This window comes from Numida meleagris, chromosome 2 (genome assembly GCF_002078875.1).
Source record: "Numida meleagris isolate 19003 breed g44 Domestic line chromosome 2, NumMel1.0, whole genome shotgun sequence".
NCBI classification, from domain to species: domain Eukaryota; kingdom Metazoa; phylum Chordata; class Aves; order Galliformes; family Numididae; genus Numida; species Numida meleagris.
In genome coordinates, this window is record NC_034410.1 from 54454159 (window position 1) to 54479440 (window position 25282).

The following is a 25282-nucleotide window of genomic DNA, read 5'->3' on the forward strand; positions in this document are numbered from 1 at the left end:
CTATACAGATGCAAGAAGTGAGAAAGCCATTCTGCTTAGATTTATTCTTATGAAGAACAAGGCTGTCTAAAGCAAGGCAATAAAACATAGGCTCCCTGTTTGATTTGTTGTATGGTTGCATGGCTTTGTGCTATTAATTGCAACCTGGCTAACAGGTGCTTGCTAGTGTCTTTATATTCTCACATAAGAAAGGATTATATTTCCATCTGGATAAAAGTGTGACGCTGTCTTCTATAAAGAAGTTAAAAACAGCACAGCGTGAAAGATCACTGTGGTATCACAAACTAAATCTTTTTTTACTAACAGGGATATGGCCTTTTCTCTGCTCTGACCAACGAACAGTGGTAAGGGTAAAATGGTTAACACTATTTTTTCCACATCCACTCGTCTTGGTCAGGTGTCAGGCTTCCAGGAGCTGAACCCACCACAGACTGTTCTTCCTCCAACTCCCTCAACTCACCCAGTAATCGTAGTGACCCTGCCTCTTAAAAACAAACTCACAGTGTTTTAGGTCTCCTACCAAGAAAGCACTTACACTCTCCAGGTATATGAGACATCCCTTACAGTGTGCTTAAAAATGAAGCACAAACTCACCCTTGCTGTGCAGCATCACAGCACCGCTGGGAAGGACTTGCCCTGTTGTGGCTGGAAGAGCCTTTAGCCTTTCATCTCCTTCCTGTCATCAGCTGTGAACACCTCTTTCCAATCCTTTCCTTTAGCTGTTTATATCTCTCTTCCTCCCATATTGTTTGCGTAACTGCACAGCCCTATTACCTCATGCTGTCACCTATTTGTGAAGCAGTATGCGTGAAGCAGTGCTACATGAGGCTGTGAGGTTCAAACATAATACCCCAATTTGAATGCACTTGCAGCTCACTGGACTGACTACGGCCCCCTGAAGTTACAATGGTTTGATATTCTCTTCTCTAAGGGTTTGCGCAAGATATTCATAACTCTTGGGTCTTGAAGCTGAAAGGACTCAGACAGGTATCTGTGGTCGTCAGCAGCTGGACTTCTGCAAGGACTTTGATAAGGTCCAGCGTCACATTTGGATCTGAACAGTGGAATACTTGGTGGATAAATAATTGGTTGGATGGTCACAGCCAGAGGGTTGTGGTAAATGGCTTCATGTCCAGGTGGAGGCCGGTGAAAAGTGGTATCTGCCAGGGGTCCATCTTGGGACTTGTGCTTTTCAGCATCTTTATCAATGACCTGCATAGTGGGATTAAGTGAAATCCCAGATGTGTGTACAGTCTGGAAAATGAACTCACTGAGAGCAACCCTATGGGGAAGGACTTGGGGGTTTTGGTGAATGAAAAGCTGGACATGAGCCAGCAGTGTGCAGTTGCAGCCTGGAAGGCCAAGTGTATCCTGGGCTGCATCAAAAGAGGGGTGGCCTGCATGGAGATGGAGGTAATTGTCCTCCTCTGCTCTGTCCTTGTGAGGCACCATCTGGAGTACTGTGTCCAGGCCGGGGACCCCCAGCACAAGAAAGACATGGAGCTGTTGGAGTGAATCCAGAAAAGGGCCACAAAGATCATCAGAGGGAGTTGGGCTTGCTCAGTCTGGAGAACAGAAGACTTTTTACACAGTCTGATAGTGACAGGACAAGGGGGAATGGTTTTAAACTAAAATAAGAGAGATTTAGATTAGATATTAGGAGGAAATGTTTTACTGAGGGGTGGTGAGGCACTGAACAGGTTGCCCAGAGTAGTTGTGGATGCCCCATTCCTGGAGGTGTTCAAGGCCAGGTTGAATGGGGCCCTGGAGAAACAGACCTAGTGAGTGGCAACCCTGCCCATAGCAGGGGACTGGAACTAGATTATCTTCAAGATCCCTTCCAATTGAAGCCATTCCATGGTTCTACGATTCTATGTTTTGAGATGCTCTGCAGAAAAGATGCAATCCCAATTCCTGGCACAGACATTTTGATGATGTAAATTAGTGGACAAATCTTCTACTTTTTAATTCATTTATTTTAACCTATAAAATGAGGGAGTTCAGGCTTTTCATCTGTTCACGGGCTCAGACCAAATTCTATACTGGAGCACACAAACCGCAGGCAGCCTGTAGCATCCCACTACAAAGCATGTGATATAGTGAAAGGCAAAGCAGCATTCACTTTATCTTCAGTATTAACGCATTTTTTTTCCAACAAGAACACAAATCCAGGCCAGTGCTAGGTATCTAGATAAAAAAAAAAACAAACACACCTACAAATCATTTTCTCCCTCTTTCCTAACTGATTTATCTATCTCATATTGAAATTGAACTAGGAGAAAATTCCTGTCATATTTTATGTAAAAAAAGAATAGTTAAATTATAATCATGACTTTTGAATGTGCTTATTTGACTATTCTGTGAATTTTTTTTCTTTCACCTTTTAGTCCAGTCTCCCATGGGAGTAATTCATATGCTTTAATTAAACATTCTTGAGTATTTGGACTTTATCTCACAGATATACCGCACCCTGCTTGTAAAAATTCCATCTCAAGCAGCCAAAGTACTTGACTTATCCCGAAGAGGAGTTATTAATTAGAGTAACTACAGACCATGCATTTATAATCTGGTGCCATCACTCTGCAGGGATCCCAAACTTTAATCTGCAGATTACTTACCTGCAGCTGAAACAGAGTCATACCTGGCTGGAATGCAACCTTCATCTTATGCAACTGTCCATGGCCACTTTTAAAATGAAGAATGGAAGACAGGTCCAAATAGAAGAAATATTTAAGATGTTTTAAGAAATTTTTAAAGATACTCAGGCTAGCAGGCCTGATTTCACTCTCAGAGTGGTCAGATCCCCAGGCACTAGCCTCACCTGACACCATGTGATGCTTCCAGCCCACTGGGGCACTGGCCAGACTCTGACTTAGAGCAGGAAAGTACCCCAGTCTGAAATCACCAGAGGCAATTACAAGCAGCAAAATACTTCCACAAGCCAGTGAACAAAAGCTAGTGTCAGCCGTGAGCTCACTAGCATCGCTCCCCAGCACACCTTGTTTGCCAAAGCTCTGCAGCATTTTAAGCTCCCTAGGTGGGCTGGCTCACCTCTCTCTCAAAATGCTTAGCAATTGAGGACAGGGCTCAGGGCTGCTGTGGCAGCCAAACACCACACAGGCATGGGGAAAACATGTGAGAGGGGAATATCATGCTACAGGACTCAGCAAAAGCACTCACAGGCAACTTTACTCTCCTAAGCGCAGAAGGGAGGTCGCAGGCATCCCACAGAAAAACCTCCAAAGGAAATCCTGCTAGCATGAAATAGACTGGGAGACAGCCCACATGAGTCCCCAGTAAGCAAGCCCTAGGCAGCTGATGGAGAGATGGCAAAAGCAAGCTTCACTTCCCAGTAGCAGGTCAGGGCAGGACTGTGCCACTTAGGGCAGCCCACGGAGTCTGCCAGGCTTGCTGCTACAGTGGGTCAGCAGCAGGCAGTCCTCACCCGAGGGTGAGCTGGGAAATTTGGGCTCCTTTCTGTATAACTGAATTGAGTAAAACCCTTGACTCAAACACTTGCAGCACCTGGGAATATGTTGATTCAGAGCTGCATTTTAAAGCTTCAGTCAGTTGCAAAATTATCAGAAGTTACTTTCTAGATTACCTCCCCTTCCTTTATTTATTTGTGTTTTCCTTTTTTTGACATTCATCCATCCATTTCTGGTCTGAATCAGAAGCTGTTAAGTATTTCCTCAAACAGATAATGCTGGCTGGGATGACAATGCCAGTACGGAGGAGCTTTCTCTGGCCCTCTTTTTTAATTTTTCTCTTTTTGTAGAAAAAGGTGTTCGGGCTGTAGTAGAAGTACCAAAAAATACATTAATCTTTATCAAACCGGTAGAGCCAATTGACATGGCTCGGACCGGCTGCTTCCTCCCTTTTCCCTTAATGCCCATCCACAGCTTCCTGCCCTCTCCTCTCTTCTGACACTGTGTTTGAAAGCTGCACGCACACTCCCTACAGGCTGGGACAGAGGACGATAGGGGAAATGTCTGGATGCACTTAGTCCAATTAAGTGTTGGCATCACATTCAGTCTTTCCAAAGAGCACGTAGGAAACTGCAAATGTCAGGCAGGCCACTGTGAATTGATGAGTCCCCATTTACATTTCCTTGCATCAAGCCACAAACAGAGTAGGTATTAATTGTCATCAAGTGCGCTGTCACAAACCCCTCTTTAATATAATTCACAAGTGTTCTGCTAAAACCTTTAGTCTTTCAGCAGATCACTTCCATAATCCCATGTCACTGATGAGTTTTGGCAGAGATGAAGAGCAAACTGTGTTTGCTGCTGACAACTCTGCCACACTTTCCGTTTTTAGATGCTGCACCAGTACACAAAATCTGTAATGGCACTCCCTGCTGAATGTCATTTCAAACTGGCAGCATTCCTCCGAGCTATGTGCTTGCTAAGAGAGCTTTAATACAAACAGACACACACGGGCCCTGCAGATCACCCTGTGCCACCCAGCCTTTCCTAACACCGCTCCTGTGACACGAAGATTTGTGGCATAAAGCCAAGCTGAACACAGAGCCAGCTTGTGCCTCACTCCCACAGATGGTGCCATGACATCCGTGGGGCCTGCTGCGCCAGGATAGAGGAAATACCTGGGGTCCCCTGCACAGAGAGTCACAGCCCAGGCAGAGAGCACAAGTTAACTTTAAGAAAGGAGCCACGGAGAAGGGACAAGTACAGCTAGCTCTCTCCCACTTCTTTCTTTTTTTTTTCTAAACAACTAAATCTTGTTCTTCCTGCTCCTGAGAAAACTCCTTTAAAAATGAATGAGACTAGTCATGTAACTGAATTAAGGGTCAGCTTACAGTATTATTAAATTAAATGCTTTTATATACAGAAACTGAAGAGCTTGGTAGAATTCGTGAAACTGGATTCAGTCTTCCCTCAGATATTTTCCAAAGTGGCTAGAAGGGTTTAAGGATCTAAACAGAACAAACTCATAAAGCCTTGCTTTGCACACTGCAATATCTAAACCAGCAATATACTTCCACATTACTGCTATGGCTTTGCCCTCCTACATGTGTTCACAGCTCTGATTAAATCCAACCGCAAATTAAGGACTAAATGTACTGAGACACATCCCCAGCTGATTCCAGTATAAACTGCATGTCTGGAATCTGACTGCACAGACAGGTCCACGGTCACAGCATTCCAGCTATGCATCTCCAGGTTGTGTATCGATGCACAGAAAAGCAGGAACACGTTTGTGCTATATTCACATTGCTAGGTCTGCTGAATGAACAGTCAGGAGAAGGAAAGGAAGAGAGCAAATGGATGCTATTGCCTTATCTGCAATAAAGGCTCGGTCCATCAAGTTTAAAATATGTAAAATATGCTCCACAGGCATACTCTCACACAGTATTCTTTGAGGATGTGAAAAGCCTCCTATCACACTTTTCAGGTTTGGAGAATACATGTTGCTCATCGCAGAGTGCCAAGACAAACAGCCTGTGCTTCCACTGCACATTTTGGTACCTGTACAATAGGGTGGCCCCCAGCAGAAGCCTTCACAGCCCCTCGGCTGCCTTCTGTCTCATAATGAGCTCGGTGGTGGGATTTCGGCTGCACTTCAATACGCAGTTCATAAGGTCCTGAGTGAGATGGCAGCTGCCAATCAAGGGCAGGCAGGGATGGGCTATAATGGAAAGGAGAAAGTATTAAAAATTAACATCAAGTACAATATCACAAACCACAAGCATCCAGCACTATTACTTTAGAAACCATGTTTCACAGTTCATCCTTCACCACCTTATATTTATAATTTTGTCAAAATGGATAATGCCATGACATGAGTAATTTTGGAGGTAATGGTTATTTTATGAAGATTTATGGGTTGAGCATATTTGATATCCCAGATGCTATCTAGTTTGTAAACAAAATGGAAAAACATTAAGAGGTGGCTTACAAGCATCTTAATATATTGATTCTGGAACCAAAAGGACAAAGGTAGGCAGAAAAACGGAGGGCAATTTAGGGGAGAGTATTTCAGCTGTGAAATACAGTGCCAAACCAGTTCTGGAGAAGTTATACATTTAACTCATCCAATGGATTTAAATAAATCTGCATAGTTCACAGGCAGTGTGTAAAGCACAAGAAGGCCATTTCCCAGCTTTCTTGCAAACAAGAGGATATGTCACAGGGTCTCAAAGCAAAGCTGGTCTCTCACACACCACAAGGAAGCAAGACCTGAAGTCAAAACGTAGTTACAAATCCTACCAATGATGACGCACGACCCAGAAGAAAATCCAGCTCACTCTTCCGGCTCTGTATTGACTCAGCAATTACTAAAATATTAAGGACTCATTACTATCACAAAAGCAAGCAGAACTGACAGTATGCAATAGTGAGGGAGTGTCATTCTTAGAAACCCACATCCAGAGCAAAACCACACTTGAAAACATTGGCAGGAGAGCTCAGCTGCAAGAAATGCCACACAGATGCTCTGGGGAAAATGAAAAAGAAATGAACAAACGTTGTTGAAAAAGTACGCAAATGTATTAATCTTAAAATCAAAGCAAAAAGCTTCATGATCTGGAGCCCGGTCAGAGGCTGGCTGGCAGGCATGTGCCAGCTCCCTGCCCTGCCCTAACAGCCCTGGTGCCAATGTGGTACGAGCAGCATGACGATGACCACAGGAAGGGAGGGAGAGGATGCAGCACAGCTTCTGTGCCGGGTGCATTTATTACAGGCACGTATCCATTTCATTTCATTTCTAATGTTTATCCTGTACTTATCACTAGCATATTTCATCTTGTATCTGCTAGAGTACATGTGTGTGTGCACTCATGGGACTTAAGGTGGTGCCAAGATTTTCAACATTATCTTTCTTCACTGCCTATAAATTTGCCTGTTTGAGTAACTTGAATGCCTATGGACAAGCACTACATGCATTACAGAAATCCCCAACTTCTGTAAGAAAACTTCTGTAGATGGTGGCTGCTTTACACTCAGTCAGCCTGGACATTATCTCACAGCTAACACTTTCCACGTACTCCATCTGTGCCACTGCTGCCAGTCACGCTGCTCTGGTTGGCGAAAGAGAGCTGGAGCCTCTGAGGGCCAACTGGAGACACCATGTCCCAGACCTACATGCACCCCAAGCTTCCTGCTGCTCTGCTCTCCTGCCTTGCCCCAGAACAGACAGGGCCCACCCTGGGGACAAGGCGATGGGTGTTGTGACACAAGTCCATGCTCCTGCACAGCTAGGCACTGCTTAAGGCACTAAGAATGAATAATTCATCCAAGCAAGCTTTTAGGTAGGCAACAAATGGTGTGCAGGAGAGGCACTAGTACCTCTTGCATGCTCTTCTGCTACTAGACACGCAGCAAAAGAGCTAAGAGCCACCTAAAAGTTGTACGCAACTGGCTATTGTTTAAAGCTACTCTTCCTTGTCTAGAGCTCTGGGTACACATTCTTTAGTCTGAAAAGCTCTAAAAAAATTCTGGACAAGCCATATTTTGAGTAATGATGAATGACAAGGCACGGAGCAAACCAGCTGTATTTCTCCTGGTGATGATCACCATACATTTTAAAACAGATGTTTCTGATCTTAAGTAAATTCTCACTTGATGGATCTTTTTTTTTTTTTTTTCCCAGAGGACACAATATCTATTTGATTAAAAAAACATTAACATTACATTAAAAAGGACCACAATAACTGGCAGCATGTAGCCCACAAGAGTAGACAGATTTTTTTTAAGATTTAGGTAACTAAGTAATAGTTCCATGACTAATTAAACCTCCTAAAATAACCAACACAACACACTTTCAAATTAGCATCTGAAAATGTCAGTATAATTAATTTTTAAATTTCATGTTTTCAAATAAAGTATAAAAATAAAAATACAGTTTGCTGCCAGCCTGCAACCTATCATCAAAATTCCAAACTACCACCTGACCAGTTATAAATTGACAATTAATGACAGTTTTCCTGATAAAGGAAGCAGAGTGATGCATTTGACAGTGTCACTGGCTGGGGTTGTCAGAGCTATTTCCTATGTTAGGTTATCTTCACCGTGCACTTAATTTCCTGCAGCTAAATGTGGTTAAAGAAAAAAAATTACCTAGCAAATTGTGTAGTGGTAAACTGAAATCTAGTTGCTGCAAACAGACTTTATCAATTTGAAAACTACTTCAACCAGCGAGCAGCATGTGGAGGGGAGCTGAGCTGCTCCACTAGGAAAGGGAGGGAAAGAGAAAGAAAAGACCTTCACAAAGACTTCATATCAAATATACATTGGTATATTTCCCTCTGACTCAATTTTCCACCAACTGAAAATCTGTCCCATTCCGTTCTACATCATAATGAATCGCAGAGTATTCATTCAAATGTTGTAAAGAGAGATGATTGTTTCAAGGCAGGTTCACAAAACCTGGTGTGAGACTGTAAAAAACTTGCTCAATGTAACTATGCCCTACATAAATCAGATTACAAAACAGATGAATTGTGATTTATTTTGCATACACCAGATACACAACATGATTAAATCATAAACAGATTATCGAGTCTGGCTGACTTCTGCCTTTAGCAGGAAGATTTATCAAGTTACAAGGCAGAAAAAGGAAAGATATTAAGCAGCACACTGGAATACAGGCAGAGAGGAAACAAAGCCAAAAACTTCTATTAAACTTTGCAAAGGTGTTTAAGCCCCATTTTTATGGTTATGCATTTGGGAATTAAACAGACATTACACTTTCACCGTGTAAGCTACTAGATGTGCAAGGTCACTTGCAAAACACTTGCAAGCACTTTTGCACTTGGCTGCGCAGTTCTGCAAAGGGTTTCGGAACAACTGCTGGTCTCGAACAGAGATGAATCCTGCTCCTTCACCAAGTGTCACAGCGCGGAGTCATCTAACAAAGACAGTGGTATGACAGCAGCAGAAGCCACTGTCCCAAGAAGCAGAGTGGAAAGCGTTTTTCAACACCCGAAGTAAAGCAAGTGACATAGCCAAGTGTGGCTGAGACTCAATGCCTTTCACTGAACTTATTTTTTTCTAAGAGGGAGTGTTCCTTTAGAAATAAAGGCATAAACTAGAAAAACCACAGGGCTGCTGAACCTTCCACCAGGCTGCTAAGCTTGCCCCTGCTTCAGCTGTACGCCAAATGCAAATATAGTTATGCTTTATTGCTTATTACATGTCTCATGTTAAAATGAGTAGCTGTTAAAAATCCTTGCACGCTTTTCAGAAGTGTAAGAAAACAATGCTGGTCCCACTGACTTGTGGTCTGAGAAACATGCTTGCTTTATATTTCACCTTTGAGCGGACTTTTTTTTTTAAATTTCCTGTCTGACAATTGAGCAACCTGGCTGTGAGTTGTTAAAATAGATGCTGCGTCCCACCCCAGACTTGGCTGTGTTTTACTGGCATGCAGAGCAATTTGCTCCTCTGTGGAGTCCATGCAGAGCTTTGGCATTCCTCACACTGAGCTCCAAGAGCACAAGTCATCATCATGCTCACAGATAGATAATACACAATACAACCATCCTGAAAGATAACATTCAGAGACAGATTTGCACTGGAAATTCTTCATTTGTTGACTCAGGTTTAGAGAAAGAGCAAGTAACAGAATGGCAGCAGCAAGTGGCTCATGTCGCATCTCTGCTTGTTCTGCATTTAGTATCATATGGCGCTAAAACGAGCTTGTGAAGGCAGATCATTAATAAGAAGCCCACAGGGGTGTCTAAAAGAACTGAAAAGCAGTCAGAAGAAAGCATGGGGAGGATTTAAATCAAACAAACAAAAAGGTTTACTGAGACAGGTTTCCAAGCCAGCCCACACAGCTAAAAGCTGGTGCCACATGGTGGCAGACTCAACTTGTCAGAGCCTGAGGATACCTCCATGCAGCAAGAATAGAGCAGGGAAGAGGAAAAGGCTGGATAGGATCTCCCCTGTCCCCTCCTTCTGTCCCCCAGTTAACATCATCTAGTCCTGGGAACTGGTTACCAACACTTGGCCAAAAGTCTCTGTCTTACTTGGCCTTGCCCCGACAGCTCAGCATTTGCTTCGTCTGAAGAATTTCCTCTGGTTTGCCATAAACACAAAAGTTTGCCATGAATGCACAGTTCAGCAAATCTGGTGTTGCTGCACTTGTGATGGCCCTTCTCCATCTTCAGAAAAAAACAGTTTTATGAGAAATCCAAATTCTCCCAAGTAAAGTTATCCTTTCTCTTATCATCTAGACCAAAATATTTATTTCAGCAAAAACAATTTCTAGAAGGTCCATAAATCAAAAGAAGGATGAGAAAATAAAAACAACAGCACTTAAAAATCTTTTTTTTTTTTAAGAAAATCATGCAATTTGGGACCTCAATGAATCATTCTGGAATGCTTAAGTTTAATACTGTCACAGTCACAAAAAAAATTAACAAAAAATAAACAAGTCCACTGACAAAGATTAAAGCAAAACGTACTTTTGAAACTGGTAGACAGATATCCAGTTGCGCATTCTCTATATGCAAATTACAGACTATGTAAAACTACGCGTCTCTCTCTGTGGGTTCAAGAATTTGTATGTATATTTTTCAGGCTGAAAAAAAAGACTGCAGCTAAAAATGATGTGGATTTCAACTGTTAAAAAAAAAAAAAAAGAAGTAGTACAAAAAAATACAGTAGGGAGCCTTTATAAGCCACCTGGAACTGTCTGCCTATTCCTGGAAGCTCCTTTTGGTGGTAGACCTCACACATGCCATACATCTGACCAACAAACCCAACCGTGTCTCTCCCCCCCTTCCCCCAGCTACACTACTTCTAATGAAAATTGAAGTGTTACACACCAACAGACTTCTTGGATTAAACTGATTAAAGCATATAAAGAAGCTGTTACTTTTCAATGAAAAAGAAGTTGTGTTAGTTAAAGAGACAAGCTAAAGTGGAAGATGTGAAAAGATGTAAGATACTCGGAAATCTGGCACTTTCCTGAGTGCCATTCATTTCTGGTAAAGTAAATAATGATTTGGGATATGCTAATGAGTGGGTAAGAAACAAAAAGCTGAATCTTAATCTTGGAAAGAGTCCCAAATACTGTGTTGTTGGTACTGTCCTCATATCCAAAGGCAAGTCGAGCTCTGTTCTTCCATGTTGCTTTTGACATTTTTGCCCATAAGAGGCTCTAAATCACAGAGTAGGAAGAAATGATATAACGGTATCAGAGAAAAGAAAGCAATTGTTTCAGGGATGGTCTGAGAAAGTACAAATTATCACCTGCCTGTACAACGAATGGCAGATGACTCAATGCTTCTCCTGGTACACAGAGGTCTGGAAGAGGTATGATGGGCATTGCCACCTCATGGTTGACTCTGAAGCTTCCCACGTAAATCTCTGCTTGGTCTCTCAATATTTTCTACATCCAAAGCCTTGGACCCAAGACCATGAGTTGGACCCAAAACCATGAGTTGCAGCTGAAGCATGGAGACAAAGCCCAGTGCTAACGCCATGCCAGCCCTGGGATCTGCCCTCCCATTCTCCCTCACAAGACTCAGCACCTGCATGCCAACTGCCGTGCAGCAATCCAGTTGCATGCTGTAGCCCTTGGTGGAGGCCTGTCAGCCAAAGCTTGCTCTGACGAGCCCACAGCTGGCAATCTGGGATGAGCTTCTAAGCTGATCCACTGCACAGTCCTCTTCAGAAATCAGAAGAAACCTGGAGCACAAAAGACCTTATTTCCACTGAGCCAGGCATTACTCTCTACTCTTATTATTCCCTGTTGTTTTAGTACTTGAAAATACTAAAATGGATTGAGTTTTAATTGTGAGAAATAAAAAACAACACCAGTTTTAGAAATCATATTAAAAAAACACTCTTTCAGATTAATGCCTGCCATAAAAACATGGGAAAAGAGACATCCACATGCCAGGCTGGTGCTGCTGGAGCCTATTCCCCCTGCTCTCAAATACAGGGGAAGAGGAAGAGAAGGAGGGAAAGGCACCAGTGATTTTCCAAGGCACGCTTGCTTTTGATGAAAATGTAATGTGTATTCAGGAAGAGACAGAGGAGGTAATCAAATATGGTTATCTCAAAATCATTACAATCACGTAGATTTTGGAGCCTGAGTTGTTTGTTGGAACCTACCCCTAAAGTCCCAGCAGTTGAAATAGAACAGATGTGTAAAACAACAGGAAGAAAATCCAGATCTGTTGTGACAAATTCTTAACCAATTTTTTTTGAAAGATTTAAAATAACATCATTTCTGTTGCGTAGGCTGTGATCCTGTTGACATCTGTGCTCAGTTGCCCAGCACTTTCATATACATAAAATCAGAGGTATTTTTGGTGGAAGGAAGCATGGTCAGTGTATCTGATTGGTAAAATTACTTAAAATCACATTTCGACAGTAACTTCCAACTGCCCTAGAGCACGAGTTAATGAGATCACATGGAAACATATTGCGAACCAGGAAACATATTTTATACGAGACCAAAACAGTGGAAAAAATGTTAAATACACAACGTAGTGGGGCTCCGTTTTGTACGCTTCACCTTTCTTGTTTGTGTTAGCACACAGGAATGCTGGGTGCCTTCTGACTGACTACAACAAAGCGCATAAGGGCAGCTCTCTGCAACAGAAAGATAAAAGCGTGTTTGGTCAAACTCCTGCACTGTTGCCCTTGAAGTCTTTTGAAAAAAAACTGCCAGACTCAAAAGCAAATGTCCTGCCATTCTGATGAACTCAAATTCCTTCACACTTTTGGTAGGAGAACACAAGTGGCTTTTTTTTAAATACGTAGGAAGGCTCTGACATTTGCTGGGTGTGAAAAGTATCCAGCCCAGCACTGAGTGCTCACCTCCAGTAGCTCCAGCAGACCCAATGGGATGGCCACATTTCCCAGTGCTGAGCTGGGCCCTGCAAGTAGCTTAGACAGTGCCGAGAAGAGAAGATGGAGAGCGATGAGGAAGGGAAGGGACAGCATTACAAAGAATCATAGAATGAATCATAGAATGGCTTGAGCTGGAAAGGACCTCAAGGATCATCAAGTCCCAACACCCCTGCTGCTGACAGGGCTGCCAACCACTAGATCAAGAACTAGATCAGGTTGCCCAGGGCCCCATCCAACCTGCCCTTGAACATCTTCGGGGATGGGATATCCACAATCTCTCTGGGCAGCCTGCTCCAGCACCTCACCACTCTGTGAAGAACCTCGCCCTGACACCTAATCTAAATTTCCCTCCTTTAGTTTAAAACCATTCCTCCTTGTCCTATCACTATCTACCCATGTAAAAAGTTGATTTCCCTCCTGTTCATAATCTTCCTTTAAATACTGGAAGGGTGTAATGAGGTTTCCCTGTAGCCTTCTCTTCCCCAGACTGAACAAGCCAAGCTCCCTAAGCCTGTCTTCATAAGAGAGGTGCTTCAGCCCTCTGATGATCTTCATGATGCTCCTTTGGAACCATGCCAACAGCTCCACATCTTTCCTATGTTGGAGGCCCCAGATTTGGACGCAATACTCCAGATGAGTCCTCACAAGGGCACAGTAGAGAGCGATAATCACCTCCCTCGCCCTGCTGGCCACCTCTCTTCTGATGCAGACCAGAACACAATTGGCCTTACAGGCTGCAATATGGTGTTCTGTGTCCACTTCTTTAGTGCAGAGTGCTCTTATGATGAACAAATGTGACAAGAATTATCAGCTTACAGATGAAGTTTTTTCTTTAAACAAAAAATGTTGGGAAAGGGAAGAAAAGAAGAAAACCAGTGTCCAACACAGATTGGCAAGAAGCTTTCAGATAAAGTAAATGCTGAAACAATGTGTAAAAGAACCACATTCCTATTCTGTTTATATTCACAGTCTATAGCAAACAAAATAATGGGAACATCTCTTATTCCTGCAACAAAAAATATATTACGATACGATGAACCACTGAAGTAAAACCTGAGTTTGATGGTACCAAACTGACCAATTGCCTGACAAAATTCTGAATACCCCTGAATATCCTATTTCCAGACTGGCTAGACAGGGGCCTGTTCCCATTCACAGCCAACATACAATCAACTCCTGGAAAGGCCTTTTAACCTTTCAAGGATTTACTCACGGTTGTGCCACACCAACAACAGAGGCAGCATCACAGTAAACATCTAAATGGAATGAGTCAGTGGGAAGATTTGGTACGAAGCAGATACAGGAAGAGGAAGGAGGAAAGAAAAGAATACAGTAAAGGTACTACCAGGATTGTCCTCTAAGCTGAGGCTGCTTACCTCATGTAGGATGTAGGAGACAGAGACTTTGGTTTGGCCCACTGGTACGGATTCTGCGGCACAGACAAGTACTGCTCACAGAAGTTTCCTTTCCTGATATGTTGAAAGCCAGAGAAGTCTTCTGGTGACAAATCGGCAGTTGGCGATATGGTCCCATGATCCTCGCCAGCCGGTTCAGTTTTGAGAGTCATGGACGGGGTGTGGTCGATGGCAGTCTTCCTTGACTTGATGGGAATCCCATCATTCATATCTATTGTGCTGTCGGTGGTGAGAGCATTTATGGCAGCCACAATGGCAGAGCTGGTATACTGGTTGGTGTTCCCCAGCCACGTCTCATCGGTAACACTCACCCGCGGTGAGTTTTGTGGTGAAGGCGTGGGGGAGTGATGTGGCGAGTAGGAGGTCTGCCGCCCATTGAGGCTGTACTTTCTCTTGTTGCAGGGAGATGGAGGTCTGGAGCTGCGAGCTCCCAGCCAGTTCTCCTCTGTGATGCTCGTCCTGGGAGATGTCGACGGCGAGTGCCTTGGAGAATTGAGCAAAGTGCAGGCCACCATGCCACGCTGGTACCCCTCCTCTGTGTCAGTGGTCTTTGGAGAGACACAAGGGGACTGCCATGGAGAGGTCTGGGGTGAAGTGTATGGATACGAGTAGTTGGACTCGTAGGAAGACGCTTCAGAGTTGCAGCTTCTGGAAGACAAGCTACTAGCTGGACTCAGGCAGGATGGGTCTCTGTATGCCTCAAGGTTTGGTAAGTTCAAAGTGGCAGTGGAAGGTGATCGCTTGGCATTTGGGATGGCCTCCTCAACCTCATCATGGAAAAACTGGTTGTTGTTATGATGCAGTCCCATGTAAGAAGTGATCTCAATTCTAGGGCTCTCCAGAGCTGGAGCTCCATTAGGTCTGATGTTTGGAGGCAGGTAATACTCGGAGGCCCCGCTGTCAATGTGTCCTCCGTATCCGGAAGGATGATTTGTTGATGGGACAACTGAAATGATGGGATTTGATGTCTGAAGGCCATGACATGGAGTTGACAATGAGGAATGTGCCACATTTAGAGGCAAGCCAGCATTTACGTTTGAAGATGTATAATTATAGTGTTCTGGAAAACAAACAAACAAACAAACAAGAATGATATGAAGTGTTGTACATAAATACTCAATAACATATCAAGCTGGAATGGAGGAACATGACAAAACACACAAGAGCACAGCACTCCTTGACAACCCAGCAGTGTTAAGGGAGAAATGGAAGACTGCATCTTTGAAAATCCTACTAATTGAGCAGCACAAGGCAAGCAGTCTTGGGAGGGGAATTTACATGGGCTGAGGCTGTTTTGAAGACATTAATGTAAACCTTCAGAGCAAAAAATGAACAAGGGTGTGTCAGCCTTCAGAGACTGCAGTGCTGCCCCAGAGATGTGCTTCTACATAAGAGAGCCTTATTCCCTTCCTGAAAATCTGGAAGACACAAAAAAAACCACAGAAAAAAAAAAAGGAAAAGAAGTGGAGGCTGACTATAACGAAGCCCATGATAAAATGCATTCTACTAAAAAAATTATACACAACTGAAATTTCCATTACAGTGAGTTTCCAACTGGTTCCAGTTAACTAGGTTTTTGGAACCAGATGGATCTATTGACCTGCTCTGTATTCTGGGACCACTTATCCTCCCGCCCAACTGACAGAGACCAGGTGAGAGATAAACACGGATGTCTTGCTACTCCGCAACAGACGAAATTCCACTGAAATTGCTGGTTCTTGCACATGCCACACTTAAATGCTGCCAGGAGCACACTCTTGGCCAACTGTCTAACTGTCTAACAGCTCTGAGTGACTAAAAGCAACAGTATGATAGTTGTGGAAAACCTGAAAAGTGAGATCACATCACAGACTTGCCCCGATCCAGCACAGGCGAGCCAGATCTCTGCACGCCTCCGTATCTGCTATGCTGCGCAGAACCAGCACCCCAAAGTTGGCCCTTAGGGATCGTTGTCGCTTCAGCCCTCCATCCATCTGCTGGCAGGCCCACCATCCGCATGCTGCCAGCCCCTCTCCCCTGCTCTGAGGCCTCATACAGGTCACCCTCCACCTCCCAGAGACACCAGTGGGCTGTGCATGGGCAGCTGGGCAGCTCTCAGTATTCTGACTGATGCACGACCAGGAGTCAGCCCCCATGCTTTCTTTCTGGCTCAGGGAGGCTCAGAGTCACCTCTTCACTTGGGCCAGAGCCCCTCACACCGGTATCTTTTGCCACGCTGGAAAAAGATGGCAAACCCTTTCTGTCAAGGATGACAGCTGCTGAATTTGGGGTTTGGGTAATGCTGCTCTGCAAGTTTATAGGTAGCAAGCTGGAAATAATCCCAGCTGCAGCTCCAAGCAGCCTTCCCCTGGGTTAGTCCTGGCAGTGGCACTTCCCCACAGGACAGAAAGAAACTCTGTGTCCCCCAGCCAGAGCCGGTCTTCACGAGGAACTAGTTCCTGTCCCCTCTGGGAGGCAAGCTCCTGGTGGAGACCACTGCCCGCCCTCCCTGAGCAGAGGGCAAAGATCTGTTAATCATCACACCTGTTATTCCCAACACGAACTGCTCCCAGAAGTGTTGCAGATGCAAATGAGCCTCCAAGACGGTTATGCCAGCCAGCTCAGTCAGCTATTCTCTTTCTTTGTTTATCAGCTCAGCCCTCTCCGGTGTCATCCTCCAGCTATCCTGTGATCGCATTTCTCACTGGCAGCGAATCCAAGACAAACAGCACTTACAAAAAATTAATGTGCTTTAGCAGTTTCACAGCTGCTCTGTGATGTTCCAGCTGATTTACACCACCCAGGTAATATTTACAAACAATGAGAAACAACATATTTTCAACTCATTTTCTACTCTGCCATCAGAAACCAGTCACTTAGTGAGGAAGGGTCACCAAATTGCACCAGAACATGCCACAAATAAAGCTGGAATGTTCAAAACATGATACAGCTTCACACCTTATTTGAACTATGGAACTGTGGAAAAAGAGGTGCTCCTTTGACAAGGTTCCCTAGCACGCAGCCAGCCAGCCAGCAGGTGCTCCGTGCCCACCAGTGGGCTTCACATACCTGCTGCCTGCAGCATCAGTGTTAGTTATTGCAATAAATAAATAAACAAGCAGTGATCACTATTACCTGAATGAAAAGAATGGTGTATTAGAAAATCTAATGCACAGCTAGGGCAAAAATCAGACACTGCAGTCTTCTGGAGATCTGCAGCCCAGGCCAAACAGGTGATATAAAGCCTCAGACTAGCCCTGGGAATCCAGTTTAAAAAAAAAAAAAAGAATAAAGGGAAAAAAAAAGAAAGAAGAAGAAGATAGCTACAAGTGCTCCAAGCAACAAGTTCCCCTAATGCACATAGCAAGGAATAGTCTAGCCTAGTACTGAATGCACATTTTTAAGAAGTCAACTTTCAAAGCACATAGCAATCAAAACTGAAAGGAGCTAGAATCAAAGCCTTCCATGATTAGGTAACTAAACTTTTCAGGCAGTGCGTAGACAGTAAGCCCAACAAATGTAAATGCCCAAAAGCAAGAACCAGGAACAAGACCAAGTCCTCGGTTTGCTGGCTAAAAACCACCAGCCACAATTTCTGAAAAACCATGTTCCTGACCTCAGTTTATGTTTTCACAAAATACATCCAACACACACAGTCAGCAGTCATAACACGCCGGTGTTTTTCTCACAAAGAAAAACCTTCTCACAAAAGTGAGTAAGATGCACAGAAACGAAATGCCTGTCTCAAGAAGCGACATAGGCACAAAGCTGCAACACATGAAGCAGCTGCGTGGGGTATTTTGGCAGCACCAATAGGGATGAAAAGAAGGTAAAGTTTTAGCATGGATGGTCTCTGTTGCCACTGTGACCCTGATTCCCCCTGCCCAGGGCACCCGCAGGCCTGGGCTTACCTTAGCACTGCTGCTCGTGGGCATCAACTTAGGCTACTTGCTACATGGACATTTTCAATAGTTTACTGTAACATCTCAAGCCAAACCCCAGTATCAGTCTGGCTAGTGGAGGTCTGCAGTAATTTCCTTACCACCATGCCCATACTTACATTAAGTATAACTAGGACAAGAAACTGGATTCCTCCATTTGTAAGCACATCTTCACGTATTGCATTTCACTTTGTGGCAACATAAAAAAAAAATCAGATTCTTCTCTAGTTAATTCCACAGAGCATAGGTTTTATTCCTTTCTATAATTAACAGGCTGATCCTACAAATCACTGAGCACCATCACAGTTTTTATTTATACTCTTTAAATAGGAGTGCTTAACACCTGCAGCTCAAAGGGGCTCCAGAGAAGCAGAGGGCTGTGTTACACTACAAAACAGAGTCCCATCTAGTTCTGTGTTGAAGTTCATGCTTTCAGCACTGCCTCTTCTCACCAGGACTTCGACACTTCATTTGTTCTGACTCCTCCTCTTTCTACGTGTCTAATTCCTAGCAAATTACATCTGTAACGCATGGTGTGACACTTTTGAAACATCATTTTCTAAAACTGAGAAGCTCCTTACAACCATTTGGAATCTGAAGGCTTGCTGGAGTGCAGAGTGACAGGGCAGCACTGTGCACAGCTGTGTCCCAGCAGGCTGTGATACGCGGGCAAGGATGTGGGAACCTGCCTTGATTTAAAGGCAAAAGTTCTGGTGAACTGAGAAACTGAGACAGCATCTCTTACACATGAGCTTTTCAGGGTGACCCGCTAACACTGAAACTGTGACGGGCGGCCTCGGACCAGGAAACGACAGCTTTCTGCGTGCGCCCATACTGGGCTCACTCACCTCGTTTCCACTTCAAGTATTGCTGAAAGTCACAGAACAGCAGCCGCGCAGAGGCTTGGCAGCAGCGACCCGCGACAAATCCAGGACCGTTATTTTGGTTTGCGGATGACCTTCAGGCAACCCCGAGCCCAACCCGCTCCAGATCACGGCGGGGGGGTTCTGAGCGGGCCTCGCTGGAGCAGGGTGGGACCCGCGCTCCCGCTGCCGCCCCGCATCCCCGGAGCCCCGCGCCCGGCAGCCCGCGAGGACAGCTCGGTCGCAACCTCCGAAAAACTCCTGGTGTTTGAAGAGCTCCGAACAATCCCGAAGTTTAAAAAACCTCCGCACCAGCCGCCTCCCGCGCGGCTCCCATCCGAGTCACAAGGGCACCGAAAGAGAAAGCGTCGGGCGGCCTCGGGCACGATTCGGTTCTGCTCGCTTTCTTCCCGGCTGCGCGAGGCGCCCAGGATCGGCCCCGCCGCTCTCCCCCGGCCCGCCGCCCCCGGCCGCCGCACGCCGACTCCGCTCGGCGACGAACCCCTCGGAGGAGCTGCACCGCCCCGACCCGACACGTCCCCGCCGCGACCGGCTCGCCGCAGCATCCCTCCTCTCGGCGACGCTGCCCCCGCCGCCTCTCGCCGTGACCCACCTCCGCCTCCGCCCTCATCACTGTGCTTGAACTCGAAGAGAAAATCAAAATCGAACTCCTGCTCGGCCTCCACGCCGGTCATGCCTTCCGCCGCCCGCGGCTACACCCGCCCCGTTCCGGCACCCGGCTGGCGGCGGCGCAGCCCCCGGCTCGCCCCCGTCGGGCCCGCCCCGTCGCGCAGGGACACCTGCTGCCGCGGCTCCGCGCAAGGCGCTGCTGGGCTCTCGCTCCGCGGCGCTGGGCTGGGCGGCCGACGCGGCGGCTCGGACTGCTGCAGAGGTAATGTGAGCCCTGCCCGACGGACGGCCTCGGATCTCGCTATCGCCGCCGCCGCCTCTGATCCGCCTCCCTCGCTTTGTTGATGTTTCCGGGTCGGTGCAAACCACCCCCCTTCCCACTCCCCCCCTCCGGCGTCGTACGCTCCCGGCGCGGACCACACGCCGTGGGAACCCCCCCCCCCGAGACCGCCCTGCGCCTGCCCCGAGGGCGGGGGGGGGGGGGGGAGGGGCGAGGAAGCTCGTGGACAGCTGGGCAGCTTTCACCTGCGCCCGTGCCGAAGAAATGGCCATTGCCGCAGGCGCCGGGCAGCCGCGGCGAGCCGCGGAGCGGCTGTCCCGGAGGAGCGGCGGGGTACGCGGCGCTGCGCGAGACTCGGGTCCTTCCTTCCAGGGTCCCTCCTCTCCGCGTCTGTGAACGGGGAGCCTCCAGGCTGGGTTATTATTTTTTTAATCTTACTTCCTTACAGCACCCACTAGTGCCAACTGCTATAAAAAGCGCGTTGAAGCGGGGCTGGCGGCGTACGCGCCGCGGAGGGATGCGTCTCCGGGCCGAAGGGGACCCCCGGGGACCTCGCAAGCGGCCCCCGCGGCGATGCGTCCCTGCCCCGTCCCGCGGCATTCTGCTGCTCGTGGGGGCTGAGGTCAGCCGCGCAGGAGGACCTAGGGGCCGCTTGTGTTCAGAAACACGCCAGGCAGAAGGTCCGAGCCCGTCCTGAAGGCTCCGATGGACAAACGACCTCCCCGACCCAGCAGCCGGGGCTCTCTGTGGCTGTGGAGCTCGCAGGATTTAAGGCCAGATTTCAAAAGGAACAGTTTTTAAAGCAGTTATGGAAACGGTATTCCCTTAATAAACCGAGGGAATACCATTTTCCAGGCTCATGGCTGAAATCTCCGCTACAAAGTGCCAGGAAAACACACTTTTTTTCCATCCGAGCCTTTCGTGCTTTTTCCCCTCCCCGCAGGGCCGGGCCGCACTGCAGCCCAGACGCGCCTCAGGCAGTTCGACGGCAGCCGGAGATCACCGAGAGCCCGCGGGGCAGCCCCGGGATCCCGGGGGAAGGGGTCTAGGCTGGGGCGGAAGCGGGAGGTCGTCGGGCGGGCCGGGCCCAGGCGCCAAGCGCCACTGGGCTGCCGCCGGTCCCCAGTTCCCCACGCGCTCGGGCTGAGTCACCCGAGTGCGCAAAAGCCTCGGCAGCAGCGGAGCCCCTCCGAGCGGGGCCGCACTCCCTCGGGATGCAGAACAGGCCGGGGACGAGAGGGACGTTACGCGTCACCCGCGCACGGCCTCGGCCCGACAGCGCGGACCGCCTGTGCTGCCCTGCCCGCATCTGGTACCTGCACGCCGGTGACTTGTCCCAGACTGCGTACGCACGGTCTGACGGCCGGCTCCGTGAATATCGTTGCCGTCAGTAAAATGTTTTGACTGGCACCCTTCCCCTGGGGGAAGAGGAAAGGTGCACAGAGAGGTAAAATTAAAGCGACGTCGTATGTGGGAACAAAATGAAAGGTTAACGCGCCAGTTTAAATGCCATTCAAGTGGGCAGAGCAGAAGGAGCGAGGGGCAAGCCGACCTGCCCCGGAGCGAGCCTCAAACGCAGCCCCAAGCGTCCCCGTGGTGAACCTGGACGGCCCCAAGGCCTCCGGGCGCAGAGCAGCCCCACCCCGCAGGCCGCAGCACGCAGCCCCAAGGAGAGTTGAAAGTGCACACAGCGTTAAACTGCAGCGATATGCTGGGCTCCGCACCCCACAAGGCCCTAGGAAAAGAGTGGGGTCTGCGGGGCTGTGCCCACTCCTTCCACTGGGTCCCCTTGCGAGAGGTCCTTCCCAAACTGACATAAAATTGCCCATTTTCTTTGACTGTCATCATTTGTGTGTCATGAGGCACCTCATTTTGCAAGCAGCGATGCTGACCCGGGGGGTTCCCTGATGTGTTTGCTGCTTTGGGCCACAGCTTCTGGCCTCATTCTCTCAGTCTCTTACAAAATACGTCGATGTGGCAGAGAGTTATCGAGGAGGGCTGCTGACATTTGAACATGGGCGTCAGAAATGCCAGAGGACTAAAGAGGGGGAACCTCTTCGGCAGGAGACTGCACTACACGCATGGCGCGAGCTGGTTCCGTTTGTACTCCCACGCGCGGGGACATCTGCCGCCTGAAATCTCGAGTGCAGCCCTCGGGGGTCCGAGGGGGCGAAGGGGACAAAAACCAAAGCCATTGGGTACAACAGTCATTAACTTTCATCTGAAAATGCGCCTGTCTGCTTCAAAAGTGGGGCCGCAGCTTCCGCGGCGCTCGTAGCTTTGGCATAGGCAGGGTCCCGTCAACCAAAAGGAACTCCCGCAGTGAAAACTTCCATGTTAAAAAAAGACGAAAAAAAAGAAAGAAAAAGTAAAAAAAATAAAAATAAATGAAATAAAAAGAAGGGTCCTGAGCGTCTGTGCAGCTTCCCGGGACAAATCGGGGGAAGAGCCGCGCTGCCCCCGACCGAGCTGCGTGGTTAAACCCCTCGCACTTGGACGCGACCCAGCCCGGCTCTTTCCCAGCTTTCAGTCCCAGCAGAGCGGAGGCGGCACCGGGTCGGGTCGGAGGCGGACCCGAGAGCCCGGCGGCCCGGGGCGCGGCCCGAACCCGCTGGGAGCGAGGCGATGCGCAGGCAGCATTTGCGGGGTCCCCCGCGGCCTCCCGCTCAGGCTCGAAAAGGCGACGTGCGAAAGCGTGGCCAGTGCGGTGCCGGGTAACGATGTTCCGGGGAGAGAAAAATGTTCCGACTGGCACAGGAGGTTGCAGCCGGTCCCCGCTCCAGCGGAACGCCGCCCCTGGCACCGAGACGTCCAGTCCGAACGAGCGACGACCGACAAAACCTTTCCCGAGCCCCACGCCCGCGTCCTTTCTCTCCAGAAACTTTGCAGCGCGCTCTTCGCGGCGGGGTTACCGCGGGGCACCGCGAGTGGCAGCTCGGAGCCAGGGCAGCGAGAGCGGCGCTCCGCGGGGCCGGGACGCCCGCGTCGGCGGGGCCGGAGCGTGCCGCGGTGCGACGGGGAGGGCTCTCCGCTAGCGCGGCGCTGCCCCGGGCCCCTCTCGTGGGCGGCTACCTGCCTAACCCCTGAAGGAGAGCTGCAGTTGCAGAGTACGTTCTGCCCTCCACCACAGCGATCCGAGACCGCGGGGTGCTCCCCGGTCGTTTCCTCCCGACCGGACTTGGCGCTCCCCGCGCCGTCCCGCGAGCCGGGACCGGGATCGGGATCGGAGCCGGGTCCCACGGGAGGGCTCGCAGGAGCGGCGGCGCGGCCGAGTCGGCGCCGTGCGAGAGGCGAAGGAGACACCTATTGGCAAGCGGCCGCCGGCGAACCTCCGGCCCGCCGCGGGGAAACACCGGGGGACACCGCCGCCCGCCCGCCGCCCGTCGCACGTTACCTTCCTCCGCCGCCTTCATGGTGCTGCCGAGCAGGCGGGCTCCGTGCTGCGAGGCCGCCGGCGGCCTCTCTCTCCCGCTGGTTGCTGGATCCCGCGACGGCGGCGCGGCGGCGGCCGGCGGGGCAGCGCTTGGCATCCACCCGGCGGGACGGCGGAGCCCCGGCGCCGCGTCCGGGCCGCCCCCGGCCCCTCGGCGCCCGCCCGCGCCCGCGCCCCCCGCCCGCCTTCACGCCCCGGGGGCAGGGGCCGCGCCGCCCCCGACGCGGGAGCCGCAGCCGCGAAGGCACGGGAGCTCACCGCCACCGCCCCCCCGGGGCCGGGGCATGGAGGGGAGGGCGGTGTGCGTGGGGACTGGGAGGCACTGCCCGCGCCGCGGCGGCGGGACGGGGCGGCGAGGCCGGCGGGCGCTGCTGGGCTGCCGGGTGCCGCAGGAGGGAACGGGGCGAGCGGAGCGGGGAAGTCTCGCTCTGACGCAGGGCTGCGCGCCCGGCGCCGCCTTTTTAAAGCTGGAAAACACCCCCCACCTCCCTTCCCCTCCCGGCCCCTCTCCCCGCCCCGGGATGGTGATGTCAGCCGGGCCTTGGCTCCGCCGCCGGCGGGCAGCCAGAGGGAGGCGGACACCGGCGGGCACCGACGGCCCCCCGTCCCCCGTCCGGTGCCACCGCCCGCGGGTCCCCGGGGCCCTCCTGGGGGAGCGGAGGGGTCGGGGTCGCGGGAGTGGCAAGAGGGAGCCGGGGAGAGAGGGAGGCGGAGAGGGGGGAAAAAAAAAAAAAAAGCGGCCCTGCATGCTGAAATCATTATGTAAAAAATCGCAGGCTTCCCCCGCTGTGGAAATTTGGAAAAGAGCATCAACTGGCAGGCAAGAGAGAGGAAAATCCCATTCTGCTAAATTACTAACAGACCCCGTGGACTAGGTTTCAGTCGCTTCGGATTTATTCTGATTATTTTATTTATTATTATTCTGTAAATATCTCAGCAACGCAGTTGCATCTCATCGCTTCGTAGCGGGGGAAGGAGAGGCTTCCAGCCCGCAGCAGCTCCTCCTCCCGCCTCCCGCCTCCGGGATGCCCCGGCTGCCCCGACGGGCGCGCCGCTCCCGCTCCGTCCTCCCTCTGCCCCGCAGCTGGCAGGGCCGGGCCAGACTTTCCTGTTGGGATTAGACGGCGGATAGCGGGGAGGTGGGGTGGTTTGGAGCGTATCTGGCACATGAAAAAAAAAATCGTAAATCTCGTGCACGACACCCGCATGTGGTTGAAAATAAACCCAATATAAACGAAATCCTGCCTGCTCCTGGGGAACGGGAGGCCACGGCAGATTGTTCGGGGAGAACTCTTCCACTAAATCACTGCGCAAAACGTTCCCCACCGACGGGCGGGCCCCGCGAGGAACTTCCCTCCCCCAGACGGAGCGATCCGCTCGCGTCAGGAAAGGCAAAACCAAACCAGAGAGGAGGACGCGCTGCTCTCGAGAAGAACGCGGAGAAGCCACCCCCGGGCTCCGGTCATCAGCCCGGTCCCGCCCGCCCGCAGCCAGCCGGCGGCGCCTCGCCTCGATGCGGGGAGGGCCCACCCGGGGCGCCGCCAGGGGGCGCAGGGGGCCGCGGGGCTGCTCGGCAGCGCCCCCTTCCTCCGGCCGTCCGCCACCGCCCGCGTGGCCGCCCGCGGCCGCAGCCCCGACGGGCACGGGTATCCCGGCGCCGTACCAGGCGGCCGAGGCCAGCTCCGCGGTACGGCTCGGAGCGCGGGCGGGTGCGAGCCGCTTTCCCTTCCCCGGGACTCTCCTTTCCTGCCCGCGTCCCCCCCCCTCCCGCCCCGCTCGCCGCTGAAATGACGGAATCCCCCGTCTGTTTCCTCCTGTTTAATGCCGTTGCCCGGACCACCGTGGCTCCGCTCCAAGGCCTCGGAGCTGTCGCGGGCAGCCGGCGGCGGCGGCGCAGCGCGGCTCTCCCCG

The 25282-nt window shown here is 49.8% G+C and overlaps 1 protein-coding gene across 8 annotated transcripts in view; it reads right to left on the bottom strand.

Annotated features, from left to right (window-relative positions):
* Window positions 1–23483, bottom strand: part of NFATC1 (nuclear factor of activated T-cells 1) — a 116269-nt gene extending 92786 nt beyond the window's left edge. For 7 of the 8 annotated variants that reach the window (XM_021386527.1, XM_021386524.1, XM_021386522.1 and 4 more), the window contains exons 1-3: window positions 23333–23483; window positions 14207–15305; window positions 5490–5649 (exon numbers count right to left, since the gene is read on the bottom strand). In XM_021386527.1, the coding sequence (XP_021242202.1) occupies window positions 5490–5649; window positions 14207–15305; window positions 23333–23468 (1395 nt within the window). In that variant the 5' untranslated portion in view covers window positions 23469–23483. Of the gene's footprint in view, window positions 1–5489; window positions 5650–14206; window positions 15306–19641; window positions 20074–23332 lie in introns of those variants that run through there. The other variant, XM_021386521.1, reaches the window with a different exon arrangement.